The 19,715-nt window shown below is 37.7% G+C and overlaps 1 protein-coding gene across 2 annotated transcripts; it reads left to right on the forward strand.

Moving 5' to 3' along the window:
• Nucleotides 1-2,566: 2,566 nt before the first annotated feature.
• On the forward strand, nt 2,567-17,214 carry LOC110804725 (uncharacterized). Of its 2 annotated transcripts, XR_008924358.1 has the most exons (11): nt 2,567-2,997; nt 3,091-3,295; nt 3,390-3,480; nt 9,426-9,571; nt 9,742-9,985; nt 10,562-10,666; nt 10,757-10,939; nt 11,853-12,054; nt 12,319-12,840; nt 13,099-13,185; nt 17,141-17,214. XR_008924358.1 is itself a non-coding variant. In XM_022010335.2 (9 exons), the coding sequence occupies exons 1-9, from the start codon at nt 2,841-2,843 to the stop codon at nt 12,810-12,812; spliced, it is 1,827 nt and encodes a 608-aa protein (XP_021866027.2). In that variant the 5' UTR covers nt 2,567-2,840; the 3' UTR covers nt 12,813-12,909. The 2 variants fall into 2 exon arrangements, 1 of the variants encoding a protein (XP_021866027.2); XM_022010335.2 differs by lacking the exons at nt 13,099-13,185; nt 17,141-17,214 and having other exon boundaries at nt 12,319-12,909.
• Nucleotides 17,215-19,715: the final 2,501 nt, after the last annotated feature.

Here is a 19,715-nt window from a genome sequence, read left to right on the forward strand (position 1 = left end):
GGAATAAATCATTGCATCCCTCACAATCATAATCAAACGAAAAAGAATCAAAGTTACCCAAATCAAACAGAATCGAAATCCAAATAAACAATCAACAATCAAGAGCAAGATCCGGAATTGAAGCAAGACATAAACAGAATCGAATGAACCCGTTCCTCATAAGGCCGATTCATATGACCCTTGACCGGCGCAGCCCGGCCCATTGCACCGAGCCACAGTCCACAGACCTATTTCTCACACAGTCACACTTAGAATTTATAATGGCTTCTTCTGTTGGTAGAGCTGTGGCATTTACACCAAGTCACCAACTGATCACCAAGTAAAGTAAACCCAGAATTCAGTTCTGTCTCCGACTACAGCAAACAACAAGAACAAAGTCAAATGGTAAAGTTTTCTAACGCATTTTCATCAAAAAGTACTTACTATTTTAAGAAAGTGGATTACATAAACTTCTTCACTCGTCATTTCTAGTTATTAGTTTATCTGTTGTTTTGTTAAATTCAAACTAGATTAATGTTTTTTTTCTAAACTAAAACTTAAAAACCATACAGTACTAAAGATCCGATGGAGCTGAACCAGGTAGTCAAAATCAATTAGCAATCCAAATCAAAACAAGGGGAATAAATCATTGCATCCCTAACAATCGGCCCATTGCACGGAGCCACAGTCCACAGACCTATTTCTCACACAGTCACACTTAGAATTTATAATGGCTTCTTCTGTTGGTAGAGCTGTGGCATTTACACCAAGTCACCAACTGATCACCAAGTAAAGTAAACCCAGAATTCAGTTCTGTCTCCGACTACATCAAACAACAAGAACAAAGTCAAATGGTAAAGTTTTCTAACGCATTTTCATCAAAAAGTACTTACTATTTTAAGAAAGTGGATTACATAAACTTCTTCACTCGTCATTTCTAGTTATTAGTTTATCTGTTGTTTTGTTAAATTCAAACTAGATTAATGTTTTTTTCTAAACTAAAACTTAAAAACCATACAGTACTAAAGATCCAATGGAGCTGAACCAGGTAGTCAAAATCAATTAGCAATCCAAATCAAAACAAGGGGAATAAATCATTGCATCCCTAACAATCCTAATCAAACGAAAAAGAATCAAAGTTACCCAAATCAAACAGAATCGAAATCCAAATAAACAGTCAACAATCAAAAGCAAGATCCGGAATTGAAGCAAGACATAAACAGAATCGAAATCCAAATAAACAATCAACAACAAGATCCGGAAAAGGCAAAGAAAAAAGAAAAATGCGAAAATAAAACGAGGGAGAAAGAGGAAGACGTACCTCAATTTCGGATACTTGCAGGGAGACCTCAATAAATCCATCTTCCTCCCTCCACTTTTCTGCAACAAGGTTCGCGGAGGAGAGAACAAGAAATTTTTCCGGTGGCCGCGCGGCGAAGGACCAGACCAAGATGAAGAACGGAGTTAATGGGGGTAAGATTTGTGTAGAAGGGGGAAGAAATTGACTATGGAGAATCGCAAAACCAAAGATGAAGAAGGAGTTTCACTGGGTTTTTTTTTTGAATTCGATCTAGATCTGCGTAATTGGGTGAGAATTGAAGGTGAGTGAATTGAAGGTGAGTGATGTGCGTACAACCTAATTCGAGAATTGAGTGAATGTTTCAACTTAATTGCAGCAATCTCATAGGGCCAAAGTTGCGATTATTTAGAATTGCAGCAATCGACGAGGGCGGGAGTTGCAAATTATTCGCCTAATTACAGCTTGTAGTGTGTCTAGGCGCTGCGAATTATCCATTTTAAAAAAAATTGCCTTTTCGCAACTCCGGTCAATGAATTCGCTGCGAGTAGTTCATTTAATAATTGACTCGCGTTGACCAAACCTCTGTTGCAACGCGTATGACTTGCGTGAGTTGCAATTGATGGGTTGCAAATGACATTTTTTCTACTAGTGATTATTATTATTTTTTTAACGAATTATTTATTTTTTAACATTTATTAAAGGATAATTCCAAAATTAATAAGGGTCCCTTTACTATTCATCATCTTCTATTCCATCCGAACCCCACACAGCTTTACAAAAAATATAATAAAAAAACACCAACAAAACATAACCACGCCAAAACAACGACACACCATAACAACAATCGTCGCCAAAGACACACATACCATAAACATCTAATTCTTGAAAAATATTACAAATTTACCTCTTCTGAAACAAGATCCCCCATTTTCAAACCATCCACCTTCAAAATCCGCTTCTAATGAGGACAAATAACAACTGGCGGCGGAAGGGATAAATTTCTGAGGATTTTTGCTACAGGAAACCCTTCATTTTTTATTGTCAAATTTTTTCAACCTTCCCCAATTCAATTTTGGAATGGAAGGTAAAATTCTTTTGAAATTCAAATGGGACGGTGGATTAAACTCCGACAAACGACAATGAACAACAACTAAACGGCTATTAAATCCCATAACTTCCGTCTATAAACGCCCGTCAAGACCCTATTTTCCTTTCTCCTTTATGTTTTTCCATTTAACCAACATTCTCCTACCTGTGTCCCATTTTTTTTCCTTAATACCCCGAATTAACGCTGCTGGTTAATAGGCCAGATTAATTGGGGGCCTCCTAAAATACGTACTCTTTATGTACGGATAACGGAATGGTGTGGACGTCTGGTCTGGTACCGATCGACTACCGAGTAACCGACCTCACCTTTCTCCCGCCATATTTGTGAAATCGTTAGTTATGCTTGAAATGGAAATCTGGTAATAATCAAACCCTCAATTCGTCACTCCCTCCGCTCTTCTTCCTCACAAAGTCAACCCTCTCTCTCCGAAATTGTTGAATCGAATTGGGCGCCATGGAAGAAAACTGTATTTACAGAAACCCTAACTCATCAATTGAAGAACGAATCAAAGACCTCCTTTCTCGTATGACCCTGCAAGAGAAGCTCGCTCAAATGGCGCAAATCGAACGAACCGTCGCTTCTCCTACCTCTCTCAAAGATATTGGCATTGGTTACTTCTTATTCTTCGTTTTTCTCTCTCCTAGTGTTTCTGTTTTGCGTATTTTTTTAATCAGTTTCATGATTGCGTCTATTTTTACTTCAGGTAGTGTATTGAGTGCCGGTGGAAGTGCGCCTTTCGACAAGGCAGTGTCGTCTGATTGGGCTGATATGATTGATAATTTTCAGAAATTGGCCATGGAATCACGATTAGGGATTCCAATTATTTATGGTGTTGATGCTGTTCATGGTAATAATAATGTTTATGGTGCTACCATTTTCCCTCACAATGTTAATCTTGGTGCCACTAGGTTGGTTGATTACTTCTTTTTTAAACTTAATTTTTTCAATTTTGTTTGGTTTTATGTGTGTGAAAACCGTGTTAATTTTAGGGATTGGATGCAGGGATGCTAATTTGGCTCATAGAATTGGTGCTGCAACTGCTTTGGAAGTTAGAGCTAGTGGAGCTCATTACACCTTTGCTCCCTGTGTAGCTGTAAGTAAATTAGCAGTAATTTTGCATAACATATTGCCCGATTACTTAATTGGATGATGTGAATATAATGATACGGCTTACCCTAATACAGACTCATATATATAATAATATCGTATACTAGTACAATTAGGTGTATACTCTTAGTATCCTCTATTACACCCCCTCAATATGGTGGGGGAACCACGTTGAGATTGAACCTTAAAAACTCAAAACGCTGACAAACCCATCGGTTTGTAACTCGGTAGGGATATAATGTACAACTAAATCACCATGAGCAACACGATCCTTAACAAAATGATAATCTATTTTGATATTTTACTGCGATCATCTGAACCGGATTCACGCCAAGATAAGACGCATAAACATTATCACAAAATAACTTCACGGGTGTGCGGATAACGATTCCCAACTCGGCTAACAAGGAACGAATCCAAAGTGTATCTTGTACTGTGTACGCAACAACGCGGTACTGTACTTCTGTAGAAGATTTGGAGACAGTGGGTTGCTTTTTCGAGCGCTAGGAAATGAGATTGCCTCCAAGAAAATTGCATAACCAGTAGTGGAACGACGGACAACCTCCCCAATCTGCATCTGAGTAGGCAATCATGATCGACACGTCTGTGGCGGGGAGAAGCCATAGACCGAAGTCTTTTTACCTGTATATACGCTTAACAACCAACAAGTAAGATGTGCGGGGTGCATTCATAAATTGTGAAACTAAATGCAGAACATATGTAATATCAGGTCTTGTCATAGTCAAGTACTGTAAGGTCCCCAACCATACTGCGATACTGAGTAGGATCTACCCTCTGTATGAGAAAGTGTGGTTTGACTAGGAAGAGGGGTATGCACAGGTTTAGGTTTAGCAGTGTGCAGATGGATTCTGACACAAAAATAAACCCTTAGAAGTACGCACAACGTGCACTCCTAGGAAGAAGTGAAATTACCTTATATCTTTCATAGCAGACTCGGCAAATAAAAGAGAAATGAATTTTGTGATCAAGGAAGCCGAGTTGCCTGTGACAATTATATCGTCAACATAATGAAGAAGATGCATAATGTATTTCTCACGACAAAAAATAAACACAGAATTATCTTGTCACGACGAAAAACAAACATAAAATTATCTAATTGACAAGAAAAGAAGCCCTGTTGTAACAAACAAAAAACTGCTGAAGCGGAGATACCAAGCTCTAGGAGCCTGTTTCAAACCATAGATTGTTTTCCATAAGGATGAACGAAACCTGCAGGTTGTTTCGTGTAGACCTCCTCAATTAGATCACCATGTAATAGGTACTTTTAACTTCTAATTGACGAATGACCCAATTATAGGAAAGAGCTATAGACAGAACCAACCGAACAGTAGTTTTAACCACAAGGCTAAAAGTGACTAATCTATACCTTCTTGCTGGCCGAACCCAGACGAGCCTTAGGCCTAATGACAGAACCATATTCGTGAGTATTTATTGTATATCCATTTTGTACCAACCAAGTTCTATGACGCATCAAATGGTACTAAATCCCAAATTTTGTTGACAAGCATTGCATTAATCTCTTCCACCATAGATTTCCCTACAAACAAATTGTTAGTATCACGGGAAGCAAGAGCAACAACAACACTATTAGATGACAAAACATAATTTCATAATGATATACCTCGTGAGTTTTGTGTTTGGGCTTGTGTTTGGTTTTGGTTTGCACCCCCACCACGTCCTTTTTCCATGACCACTACAACCTTTACTACAACCTTTACCACCTCCATGACCCCCATTATTGTTCTGAAATCCCTCAGAATTTCTCCGTGCAGTAGAGGTCGAAGATTGAGTCTTTGACTTGGTCGAGCCAGTATGAGTACTTGCCATAAACACCTGATTTGTTGCAAAACCCTGTTCCATAGCCTGGCGTCCTTTGGCGTCCTTTAACAATCTGTTCGTGATTCATTAATGCCCGACTAACCTCATCAAAAGTCAAGCAACCAGTAAAATGATAAATTATGTGGTCAATGCGTCATAATCTTAATCAAGACCCATCACAATGTGTAGAATTAAATCAAATCATGGGTAGAAATAGGAGCATTAATTGCAGCAAGGGAATCGTTAAGAATTTTTATGTCAGGTAAATAAGATTCCATCGACTATGATTCTTGCTTAACAACATTCTGCAACATTTTCAATTCTATAGAACGAGCCATACTAGCATTCATAAAACGAGATTTTAATCTTTCCCACACCAATGCAGAAAACTTGACCTCATGTGTTTCAACAAGTATATCTTTAGACATCGTAGCAAATAACCATGCCCTAACAGTTTGATTAATTCTCAACCAATGATAATAATCCGGATTCACGGTTTCTCTATTTAAATTATCAATTATATAAACATTGGGCATAGAAATCGAACCATCAAGCATGCCTAATAATCCATGAGAAACTAGAAAAGATTCAAATTGAGTACGCCATGGTAAATAATCCTCCACTGTGCTAAGAACGGTTGTAACAATACTTTTAATATGAGGTCGAAATTATCAAATTGGAAGACAATTCAGCAAGATTTTGAGCGTACAGGGAAAACCAGGTGGTCTACCATACCCACTCCGTGTCAACGATTGTGGGAGAAGACCATGTCCTCCCGTAAATGTAGGGCCGCCATAATTTGTTGATGACGAAGTGGACGCAAAGTCGTGTGCAATTCCTCCAGCAAATTGTGAATTTGAGCCACGAACTCCATTAATAGGAGGGGTTGGAATAGAAATCAACACCACTGGAATACCCACCGGAAAACCCGCCTGTGCCACCGAAAACTACACCATAACCACCAGCAAGCTGCGTAGAGGAAGCGTAATAAAGGCGGCGTGGAGATGGGTGCGTCGGTTGCCACGTGAAGGTGGTTGCATATTGTTGGTCACCAGTTGCTTGGGGTTACATCAGACCTATCACCGGTGTGCCATTGGTGGTGCGTGGCTGCGAACCGGACGGAGACTGCACGATTCCTAGGGCTGGGTTGCGCAGGGGTGGAAGGTGTGTCCGTCGATGTTGTCAATGGTGAGGTCGATGTTGTCAATCGTTCGAAAACTTGAAGATTTCTACATTACGAACAACTAAGCTAATGTAATAACCAATGCATTGATCTTGAAGTTGTATATAGTTCCGGTGGCGAAATGATTTTGTAGCCGTTATTAAGTTTAAAGTTTTTCAGTAGGAATTATGTCGGATAATATGCAAGTATGTAACGATAAAGCTGTGGAGTTAAGAAAATCCATATGTTTGACACGTCGACTTAGAAAGCCACAAATTGTTCCTTGGGGGGGGCTGCATCCCCTCATCAGAATTCAGAAACCCCCCCCCCCCCCTCTCTCAAAAAAAAAAAAAAAGATTAACAAGAAGAGAGGGAGAACTGAGAAGTATGCACTCAATAGGAAATCTTGATACGCTTACTTTCCCGGCCACAATAGTGATGGGTCAATAGCATGGAAGATCTGAGTACGAGTTCATGACTTGATAATGAGCCCTGGGCCTAGGCGACGAGTGCAGCGGCCTAGGGTCCAAGGCGGGAAGGGGGCCCAAAATTTATACTGCCTGCAAATTTGTACTTATAAATAAATGAACATAGGAAGTCATCAAATGCAATACAGCAAGCGGTAAATTGTGATTATGAGCTCCTCAATTTGAGGGTCGTGTGTGGTTCGATCCTCCTTGACCCCTTGTAACAGACATGTTTTATTTTTTGGTAAATCAACAGACATGTTTTTGTCTCTACTCTTTTTCAAGTATCATTCAATTTACGGTTTTTTCATGAAATGCCCCTGAGGTTTCACGAAATTCACCAAATACCCCTGCGTGTTTCAAAATACATAATATACCCCTATTTTTTTCATACTGTTCACCAAATACCCTTATTTTGACTTTCCGTTAGTCCTCCGTTAAGTCATGTTTATAATTCACCAATTGCACATATTTATAAACTTTTTGCACAATATACACTTATTTGTAAATTTGTTTGCACCAAATACCCAAATAGTGAAGAGCATAGGTTAAGGCTGGGTGAGGAGGCTCCGATATATCTTCAGTAACAACAGCCATATCGATACTCATCCCGCAAATATCATCTTCCCTGTTGAAGCTGTCATTACCAGTACCAAACTCAACACCATCCAAGGGACAATTGAAACAGACACCTCCATCATTCACCATATGTCCAAATTCTACCTCTTGAAGGTACCCATCATCTTTAGTAATCTTACAATGACAATCAATCTTGTAAATGCTATCATTATCTGCAGAACCAATGGTAGGACGCCAAAATTCCTCTGCAGGGAAATAACTATTATCCCAGGCATCTTTTAGTATCCTATCATCACACTTATTTTTTTTTTGGGAACTTCTGGAATTCCATAGGCGTGTTATTCCACCAGAAATTCCATCCAGCGAAAAGAGGGTAATCCCCTTTACAATAAGCACCATAATCAGCTCCTAGATCTTCAAGCCACCCCGTAATGGCGGTTAATGTGGAGCTAATATCCATCCCAAAAGGATCAGCAGGCAACAATTCACGAATGTCCCTATCCTCTGAACCACCATGAACCATATTCTCTTTAGGAAGATGGACCGGAAAGATCCGATGCAAAAAATTCAAAGCCATCCCCAAAATAACAACAAATCAACAAACTCTCTCCTCCAACAATCAACCCGAGCAAATATACGATGTAGCCGCCTCCCAAATATGGTTCTGAACATTATGAATCGAAACCCTAGAAACTGTAGCTGACAATGGCGGTGGCGAAATCAATGGAGATGGCGGTGGCGGCAACATTACCAGATTAGACCCAGGACTCGGAGGAGGATATGGGTTTAAGGTTGGATTCGAATCAGGAGGCGGGTACGGATTCGTGTTGGGGTTAGTGCTAATCAATGGGCTAGACATATTATTGTTTTTTAACAGAGCAAAAATGGCAGGAGTGAGAAAATGGAGTGAAGAAGATGATGAAATAGGAAATTGGGAATCTGGGATGAAGATGAATGGGTCTAGGAACAGGAGAGGAGAGAAGAGAAGAAGTGTTTTTTTATTTTTTTTTATTTTTAAGTGAATTGTAGAATATTGGATGAGTAAGGGTATAAAGGTAAAATAACACTAACGGAACATTAACGGTCGTTAAGTTCAAGGGTATTTGGTGCAAAATAAGTTTAAATAGGGGTATATTATGTATTTTGAAACACGTAGGGGTATTTGGTGAATTTCGTGAAACCTCATGGGCATATCATGAAAAAACCGTTCAATTTATTTTAAAATGTCTTTCCTATATTTGTTTTTGACATCTTTATGCCTCTTTATCTCTTTTCCATTCTCATATTGGTAGAATTTTCTTTCACCTGTAATTATTTTATATTTTATTCATTTTCTCATATTCATAAAAATGTTTATTTTATTTGCACTTTGTAACCATGAAGGTAACTAACTAAACTAAGTCACATAGTGGTAGTGGGTATATTAACAGGTAAAAAGTGAAAACCTTTAGTGCCATGAAGTATTATCGGAAGTACTTCATACTAACATTTCTACTCGTTCTTCTGTTTTACCATTATAAAAAAAAAATAGTTTCTTCTTTTTTACGTTAGAATACATTCAAAGCACTCCGTATATATTTGTGAGGTTTTATCAGATTTAATAGATTATATAATACTACATTATATAAATTACTTCGTTACAAGGGGCCCTGATCTCTTACTTTGCCTAGGGCCCATGAATTGTCAGGAACGGGGCTGTTGATAATTGGGACTTTGGGAGGAACACAGAAAGTGATGGAATTCCATTGCTTAAATACAAGTATACAACTATAGTGTCCAACTATTGTCATAATAAGTATTTCGTATCTCTTTGTAGTGCTTACTGCTTATGTATCTTGTGATTCTTGTCTCTTTCTGAAAAATATGAAGTTGGTCTTCTAACAGGTCTGCAGAGATCCGAGATGGGGAAGATGCTATGAGTGTTATAGCGAAGACACTGAAATTGTGAGGAAGATGACTTCCATTGTATCAGGGTTGCAGGGGGATCCACCAAAAGGACACCCAAACGGTTATCCGTTTCTGAAAGGAAGGTGAGGGAAAAGTCAGTTTTCAACCAATCCTTTCATAATATTAGAATATATTGTAGCATAGATTACAGTAGACCGTAGTGCCTTATGGTTCAATTTGGTACGATTTTGGAGTCTGAAGATTAGTATCCTTTTTCATTTATGTTTTCTTTTTGGTTTGTATTTTGTTCCAGAAAGAATGCCATTGCTTGTGCGAAACACTTTGTTGGTGATGGAGGAACACACAAAGGTGTAAATGAGGGGAATACAATCTCTTCATATGAAGATTTAGAGAGGATTCATATGGCACCTTATCTAGATTGTATTTCTCAGGGAGTTTGCACTGTCATGGCCTCCTATACCAGTTGGAATGAGAGAAAGCTACATGCTGATCGCTTTCTTCTCACTGAGGTCCTTAAAGATAAGCTAGGATTCAAGGTATATGGTCATATTTACGTTAATTTATATAAGCTTATGTTGCCTCATTTTTGTTTAAGTGGGGTAAGGGGGGGTAGGACGTTCGCAACCTTACTCCTGCAATTTGCAGAGAGGTTGTTTCCAATTGACCCAAAAGAGATTACGGGACGACAACGGGATGACCATCTTCTACTTCATGGAAAGGAAGCGAAGAGGTTTTAAGGGCCATTTTGATTTAGTCCATACATTCCACAGCCAAAAGAACAAATGAATCTTTGGCTCCATCAGAAGTGGACATTGGACATTTGTTTAAGTAACTCAAGAAAATGCTTTACCTTGGATATTATTTTACTTTTGGAACTATTGATTCTACCCTTGCTCCTTGTTTCCCTTTAGATAAACCATTTAGAAGCTGTGCTACCCTATCATTTACCACAATGAGCCTTGCTTAGAATGCTTACCTTCTTCTACTAGCCCTGATAAATGTGACACTGACAAATCCTGCTTTTATTTTACATAAGTTTTAATTTGGAAGCTTGTGTATGTGTTTCAACTGGGAGATGTTCAGATTGTTCACCATCCTGGTTTCCACTGCAGGGATTTGTAATTTCAGATTGGGAAGGCATTGATAGACTCTGTGTACCTCAAGGTGCAGACTTTCGCTTCGGCATTACAGCTGCTGTTAATGCAGGAATTGACATGGTAAGTGGTAGGACACTAAATTGTAGAACTTAGTTTTTCTTATATTTGCATCTTCCAAGTTCCAACCATGATGAAGTAAGCGTCATGCAGGTAATGGTACCTTTTAAGTACGAAAAGTATCTAGAGGACTTGACCTATCTTGTGGATTCAAAAGACATACCGTTGTCTAGGATTGACGATGCTGTTGAACGGATTCTTAGGGTAAAATTCGTTGCAGGCCTTTTTGAGCACCCTTACACTGACCGGTCATTGCTGGATACAGTTGGCTGCAAGGTTAGTTTTTTTTTTGCATTTATGTCTTCCTTATTTTTCTTGAAGTTTTGGATTTACCTCAATGAGAAATTAAATAGGTTGTTTTTTCTGATTTTTTATTTTTATTTTGAAGTGGCTTTCCTTTAATCTCTTTACTGGATTTTGAAAGGCTTGGATCACATACTATTAGATTTTTAATATCTAGCCATTCCTACTATTTTTGCAGCTTGCAGAAATAAATATATTCTTATGGACTGTATTAAGCGGTTCTCTAAACACCATCTTTTGTTCCAAATTTGTGTTCCCATTTCTTACTTATCGTTGGTAAATAGTGCTTTGGTACTTTCAAACTGTCTATTTAATTTATTTCTGGGATAAGAATGATCTCCTAGCTCATTACAACGATGACCTGCGTTTGTGACAGATGTCACTGCCACTGGGCATGGGGAAATTTCCCAAAGAGGTCTAGCTACATGGAAAGCATGACCTAATGGTTGGTTGGAACTTGGAACTGTTGGAAGGCTTTTCACTTTCTGTAATGTGGTGTTAACCCCGTCATATAAAAGCATCCTAAGAAACCTACTTTATTTTGTTTGGTAGTATTCTAAAGACTTTAAGCCTGGGCGGGGTGGTGAAGGGAGCATTTGTGTCTTTCTTACATGTTCTGTATGTCAATCAATGGATGCCACTCCCCTTGCAGCACTTTTTGACGTAGCTCTTTGGACAACAATGTTAAACTTTACTTTGATTGTTACCCTAGGACCTTTTATACCATCACATGACATCACAAGAAAAATGCGTCATTTATGATATCAATCAGTTATTATATTTTTATGAAATCATTGTCTCCATTCTAAATTAATCTTCATTGCTTATGGTTTATCCACTGGCATAGATCTAGAAGTAAAGAACTAACTGCTCGACTTTCTGTCAGTTGCATCGCGAGCTAGCACGTGAAGCAGTCCGGAAGTCTTTGGTGCTCCTCAAAAACGGGAAAGACCCTAAATATCCATTCCTTCCGCTGGGCAGGAATGCCAGAAAAGTTCTTGTTGCTGGAACACATGCCAACAATCTTGGATATCAATGTGGTGGGTGGACTATAACTTGGTACGGCCTTAGTGGCAGAGTTACTATTGGTACGTATTTCTTCATTTCTTGGACAAGATGTTGTTCCTTGCATCTTTTGTACTTGTGTTGCCGATCTTGTTAGCTTTTTGTGTGCTGCTTTGCACTGTTATTAATTGTACTAAAAAGATTGTTATCTCTATACACTTCTACCGATATTAATGATGCACTTGTATAGTTGTATGTATATTACTTAATGATACTATTCACTTTAATTTTATTGAAAATAAACATTGATTTCAGAGTTTCAGACTAATACATCATCTGTGCTCCAGGCACTACCATTTTGGATGCTATTAAACAAGCCGTTGGAGACAACACTCAAGTGATATATGAAGAGTTTCCATCACGTGACACCTTAGCAAGAGAAGATTTTGATTTTGCCATTGTTGCTGCTGGTGAAGCTCCATACGCAGAATTCACAGGGGACAATTCGGTGCTCAATGTTCCCTTGAATGGAGCTGATGTAATTAGTGCAGTTGCAGATAAAATTCCTACACTTGTCATTCTGGTTTCTGGAAGGCCTTTAGTTTTAGAGCCTTGGCTTTTGGGAAAAATCGATGCTTTGGTTGCTGCATTTTTACCTGGAAGTGAAGGAGATGGAGTAACTGATGTTCTTTTTGGAGATTATGAATTTGAGGGTCTTCTCCCTGTGACATGGTTTAAAAGTGTTGATCAACTGCCTATGACGGCTGGACAGAATTCATACGATCCTTTATTCCCCTTGGGTTTTGGGTTGAAAACCAACAACGGAAAACATGTAATTTGATGATTTTGAGTATCAAGAATCGCTACAGGTGTTGTATTTTTTGATAAAGAAAGAATATTTTTGTGAAATAATAAGAGCTTTTATTATTCGTCGATAATTCGTGTATTTATCCTTCTGGTTTAACTCATTCCCGCCGGTCCGAAGCAGCACAATTATGATGTTGATTCATTAGTGCGTTTCAATGGATTCGGAACATACATGTCCATCAGTTTGAACTCACAGTTATTGTCTATGATTACACTAATGTATCGGTCCGTTATAATGTGACCTGAATCGTCATTTTCAGGATTCCAACTGTCAAAGAAAAAGGATCATGAAGTCATCATCGTTTGGTGCTCTAATAAAGTGAGCCTCAGTCGCCAAATCAGTTTTGGTATGTCTATTTTTATCTGCCCTCTAGCTTTCTAAATGGTGCCTTCATTATACTGTTCTGTTACAAAGTCCATTCCCTCTTTCACATTTGTGATTTGTGAATATGTGATGAAGGTTTTCATCATTCATTGACATGAAACTAGTGCTTTGCCATTTGTGTTTCCTTTTAAAGAAATTTTACCTCGCAATGGTGTCCTGACTCTTTTTCTCTCATCTGTTATCCCGACTTCTGATTTTTTATGCCGGTGATTTTCTGGTTTGAAAATTACTCATAGAATAAAGTAGTCTCACCTTTATTTGTGCATGTTGCAAAGAAAAACTTATTGGAGATGAAGTGAGCATTTTTTAATTTCTATAGTTGAGTTTTATGCTCTATGAACAGAACTTACTGCATGTACAACACAGACGTGAGGTAGGCTTGTATGACATCTGATGGTGAAATATGAGCTTGCCTGCTTTCTGGCCTCAGCTAGTTACTTGTCTAATCATTGAAGATGAACATGCAATGCAACTGGGACTACATCTTAGTGTTTGTAAGTTGGTTAGGCATGAGTATTTTCTGTGGAAACGACCTTTGTAATGGATATTTGTTAGTAAGGGGGAAGGAATCCGGTCCTTACCGCGTTGGAATTAAAGGTTCACTAGATTGCTGCAATCATAATAACAGGACGGGATAACTTCCTGTGAAGGTGGTTCTGTGACAGTTATCGTGATCATGAAGAGGTTAGGTATCATCAATTTGAACCTTAGGTGAGTAATTGGCCTCTTTGGTTAATGGGTCATACACTGTAGTAGGTTTTTGGGTGAGTAATTGGCTTCTTTGGTTAATGGGTCAAAGTATTTAATACCTGGGGAATGATTTCGGTACATCAAATTTTGATTTAGGCACACCTGGTGTGAGCACTACTGCTCTATTTGTGAGCAGGTGCACCAAAATCAGTTTTCGTACATATACATTGTTTAGTTGTAAACCCACTCGTGATTAGACTATACTAACTACAAGTACATTATTAATGTGCAATAGTGGCAATTACGTCATGAATGAATGCATCATCACGATAATAAAGGGCCGTGTATGCGTAAAGCATAAAGCATTTTGCTTTGTCTCCCTGAACTATGTCAGTTTTTGAGCCATAGGCTTGAGTGATGAGTCTTTAATCGCTTTTGTTTTTAATGTAAATAGGTTATGCCGTACAGACCGATTGCAAAAGATCGTGATGTTTTCATGAATAAATAAACTATGAAAAAGTAGGCAGTGACATGCTAGTGGAATTGGATTTAGTTACTCCTAATACAGGACGATTTAGTGGAAATGATTCGTTAGGAAAATGGATGGAGTTGTCAAATCTCTTTTTTTTTGTTAGTTTCCTTGTATTTTGATCACCGACAACAACAATAAAGCCTTTGTCCCAAAATCTTTTGGGGTCGGCCAACATGAATGTATTTTGATCATCATTTATAAAAAATCATAGGAGTACTTTTTTCACTCCTATAATTTAAGAAATTGGGTACAAGGAGAGGGAGATGTGAATCATCTACAGTATCTAAGTAAGGAATTTAGGAAGTTTCTAAAAGGGTATGCTTAGGTATTTGCAGTGCAAAAGAAAATATGGGGTAAGTAAAACTTTATTAAATGGTAAACATTGTGATATTTTTAGCGAAATAATACTTTATCCCATCTCCTACTTTCATTCTCAAATGGAAGAGTGACTTTCCGTTTGACAAAGTATGATTTTCAGCATGGCTGCCTGTGATAGAAAGGATGAGACTGAGTTCTTCTATGCTGGAGTTAATTTAGGAAACCATATATTTTCCAACTAGATTTGCCATCTCTGGGTTCCTATGATTCTATGAAATAAATAGTGCAAAAGAAGAGGAGGAAAAGGCAACCAACTGGAATCTTATTGAGTGCGTTTTGACAAAGCCAACCTCTCCCAAGTATCCAATGCCATGGTCATTTCTTTCTTTTGTGCCGAATGTCTTTTCGCATTAATCTTGTGGTTGAATATAGCCGTTTAGCTTAAGGCTTACAGTATGCTGAAAGGACGTTTCTATCTCATTCTGAAGTAGAGATGCAGCTACTGCTCATGACATGGAGAGTTAATGTTTTGATGAAGAGAGTTGCTTAGTTGAATAATTAAGCCAAAAATGGATGTAACTTCATATGTGAATGTGGCAGAATCACCGGGAAACGCTAATTTGGGAGAACACTAATTTGTAGCTATTAAATATGTGCCCCTATGTTTGAAACATAGCGGATACATGACACGTCAGATTCTAGAGGAGTCTGTGCATGCATGACGATGTCTGTGCATAGGCATTCAGGGTAGCTGTTGCTTGATGATAAACTGGCGAACTTCAAAGAGAACAATGTCATAGATTAATTGTCATTGATCATGATATTGAGTCAATGTCCTCATCATACCATATTAGCATTACACCCGCTATAATGGTAATTTTGTGACTAAACCCGCTGAGGTTGAGAGATCCATTTGTTCTTTCCTTCTTGACTCATGCTAAGTTAATTATCTATATAACTATCGGCTGATGACGTATTATAATCTTGTATGCATGCTGATTGACTCTATGCTTGCTAAAGCAGAGTCTGTGAAACCAGAATATTTTGTACCATTTATGATCATAAGTCAAATTAGGGCAAATTCCCTGAGCAAGGATCTTCCATGTTATAATATGAGAGATTCAGAATTTTCTGTATCTACTAATCTACTATATCATGGTGATTCTTCCTTGAAATTCGTATATTGACTAAATTTCAGCTAGTAAATGACATCACCACTCGCACCATACACAGTTACACACACAGACTGAGGGACAACCAAATCTATGCTGGTGAATTTTATAAAAATCAACAGCATCCAAGAACGTCAAGGCTTCTAACTAATGTTTCAGGCCCTGTCAAGGCCTTTACCAGTAGTGGCTCTTTGCAAATTTATGCCCTCATTCTCCCTTTTATATACTTTGTTTTATTTGACTAATTCTGACAAAGATTCTATACTATCCTAGTAAGAAGGCACTACTGTACAAGTATACGAATGGATAGAAAATAGCATCTGCCTATTGTGTCTACAATTCTGCATCATAGATATCCCAAATTGATTAGCACTCTCACTTCCTCCCGAGTTTTATGATGAGTTCCTGACTTATTAATCTATCCTGATAAACTCTATTTACACAACAATACATAATGTATTTCTGAAAATTCAGAAGTCTGTATACTAAGCTGTCAGTTTCCTTTGATAAACTCTATTTGCACAACAATACATAACATATTTCTCAAATATCCAGTATAGTTGTCATTGTTCACTAGCATCGTTGATGCCCTTGAGTTTTCCTCCAAATGCTTTCCTCTATCTAATTTCATTTGATATTTGGATTGACTATACCTTTTATATATATATATATATATATATATATTTTTTTTTACTGGAACTCTTGCATTTTCTATGAGTTTTTTATGAATATTTTGTTGCTGTATAAATGGAGCTGCATGCATCTCATGCCGATGTAGCTAATATGGAACAGCTCTTGTTTGGATCCCTGTGTATCAGCAACGGAAAAGTATTTGAGAGACAAAACAAGGAAATAAATTTGCTGACTTTTCACGGAAAAAATATACTAGCTGATGCCTGATGGTGCTTTTGGATATACGAAGTCAGCACGACCCCTCTCCCCCAAACAAAACAAAACAGAAAAGGAAAACTGAAAGACTTGGGTTTTCCCGTAATTCTCTACTCTCTTCTGTGCATGTAGTTATGCATGCCTGCTGATCTAGATATCTGTGTGGTCTCATGATTGGGTCATAAGTCATTCTTATTGTCATTGATCATGTTTTCTGTGGAACTTTATTACTGCTATGAAGTTGAATATTAATCAAGCATTTGACTGATCATAGCTTTTGGATTGAAGTTTGTTATGACATTCTTTACGGATCGCAGGAGTGGCTACACTTTTCTGTGGACTCACATCAAAATATAAAGGCCTCAATACACAAAGCATCTTTCTTTCTCATGGAAGGTCTGTCCGATCCTCTATCATCTTTAATTTGCTACCTTTACTAAAAGAGGCCTGAGATATTATCTTTTCTGCAGTTGATACTCTTTACTTTGTTTGCTATGACTTAATGAAAATCCTCGATTTGTGGAAAATATGGAGTCCTGCACTAATGACATTCTTTTCTTTTTTGCACTGTCTCGTACTGAGCCCTTTCCATTTTGAATTGTATTGAAAGAGTCAAGTCATTAGGATCGAAATGGTTAGCTTTGGAATATCTGACTAATTGAAATGTATCGCTGTGCTGTTTCCTTTACTTATTCATCCTAAGCTAGCCAAGAAGTTTGTAGGGTTTAATGAAAACTTTAGGTTATATGAAGTAAAGTTTTTTACTGTTCTTTTAAGACTGCAGTTCTAAGTAGGCAGAGCAGTAAAGGTCTTTGGGTATCGTATTTTCTTTACCATGCCATGTATTTTTCAATTTTCTTTTCCTGCTGTAATGAGTTTTATCTGACACTTCAAGAGAATCAAATAAGAAATGGTCTTTAGAATTGAGAGGCTAGGAAAAGATAATCCAGAAGTTCAAATATTCTGATGTTCAACATGTGGCTGACAGTAGTTTCTGAAATTCAAGAATGTAAGAATAAAGTGGCCAAGGTGCTTTGGATGTAAGGATGCTTCTTTTGAAAAGGAGTGGTTATTTTTGTCACCTAGTTGGCTGTTAGTTCGACCACTCTTGGAAGCTAGAAAATCCACCATGAGAGCGAGTCGAGTCATCAGAAGTATTCAGACCTCTGAATGTTGTTGTTTACTTACCATAGTGGTCACTGCAACCAACATTAAATACTCCAAACCGACGTAAAATTAAGCAAAAGAAAGAAATGAAACATAACAGGAAAAGGAAAAAGAGAAAATTAGGCGCAAATTAGATCACGGACGCCGGGGGAGGGGGGTATCATGGAAAGTCAAACAGGTCAAGTGGGAATTCTTAAGAGTACTAGCATCAGAAATTAGCACATCTTACTGTTGTAAGTGGAAATGTGTGGGTGAAGGTTTATTTTTCACTTTTACTTTTTTTAAAATGAAGAAAGAAGATAAAGTTACTAATTTGAAAGGTTCTGCTGATAAGTTAAGGGCCACTTGAACCATAAGAATCTGTAGCAGTTTACCTCAACTGATTCATAATTGTAAGACGACCCATAAAAAGTAATGAATCAAATCGTAAGTCAAAATCTTGTGAATAAGGCATAAAATATACATATAGGAGAGTGCATAATTGATCCAACCCATTTCAGTCTACAAGATGAATTATTGCTTCAAGAAAACCAATAAGTGTTAGTGGAATATCTAGCTAGTCAAGTTGCCAATTGTTGCGAAAAATGAAATCTTCCTGAGGAAGGTAATACCTTGTTAACAGTTGAGGTACTTGTTGAGCTTTTCTGGAAAAGTTCTGGTATTAGTTCGTTCAAAAAATGTAATATAACCTCGCATAGAGTGGAACAAATAACCGTTCCGGTTTAAGACTTTGGCCTTGCTTGGTAATAACCCAGTCACACTTGAGGCTGAAGAATTGGCAAAGAGATTAAGAGTGCCAATGAAGTTTCAGAAAACAATTATAGTTACTAATTAGGAAAAAGGCAAAGGATCCTTTTTTCCATATAATGAAAAGCTGTTATTAGCTTTTGTTTCCTTGAACTATGTAAGAATCTAAGCCTCGGATTTAAAGAACTGGACCACACATTAAGAAAATTAATTACGTGGGTACTATACATTATAGTACCACTAATCATGATGTGATTCCATAATCTAAGAAAAAAAGACAGCAGCCGCGTGCTAATACTTATAGAAGTATAGTAGATGAGGTTGGTCTAAAGAATTAGGTGGAGGTCGAGGTTAAATAACATAATAGCCAATGTTAATCTAAATGAATCTTAAATGTCTTTCGTATATGCTTTTTTTTGTGGTTAATAATAGTTATAATCTCTGCCTTTACCATTGAAAGTAACCCACTAATCCCTCTTCTCTTCTTTCAGAAAGAGATCTCCTGGGGAGAAGATCTTGGTTGAAAGATTTGGAAAAGATTTAGGGTGGGGAATAGGAAGGAAATGAAGCATATGGTGCTTTAGATAGTGGAATGTGGACTCAGCTGGAACCTTAATTTAGGTCAAATTACACAGTCAAGTAATCCATTTTGGGGTAATGAATAGGTTGGCACAAAAATAGTAAGTAGTAAATGATTCAACTCAATAGGGCTGGGAAAGGAAAGCGTGAACTAGAATAGACGTACGTTATATCATGGATTAAGCTTGTAGTTGCAGATATTGAACACTAGCAGAATCAAGGTTCAGTGGGTGATACTTCCTACTGTAACTGAACAGTTAGTGATGAAAAGTTGCTTCAAGTTATACTTAACATTTGCCATATGAAAAATTACCGCGAATGTTATAGGTTCTGTTCTTAGGTTGCGCGTATCTTTTGATTGCTGGAGTAATTGTTTTCATACTGCTGATGAAAATCAAC

Source organism: Spinacia oleracea, chromosome 6 (assembly GCF_020520425.1).
Source record: "Spinacia oleracea cultivar Varoflay chromosome 6, BTI_SOV_V1, whole genome shotgun sequence".
Lineage (NCBI taxonomy): Eukaryota > Viridiplantae > Streptophyta > Magnoliopsida > Caryophyllales > Amaranthaceae > Spinacia > Spinacia oleracea.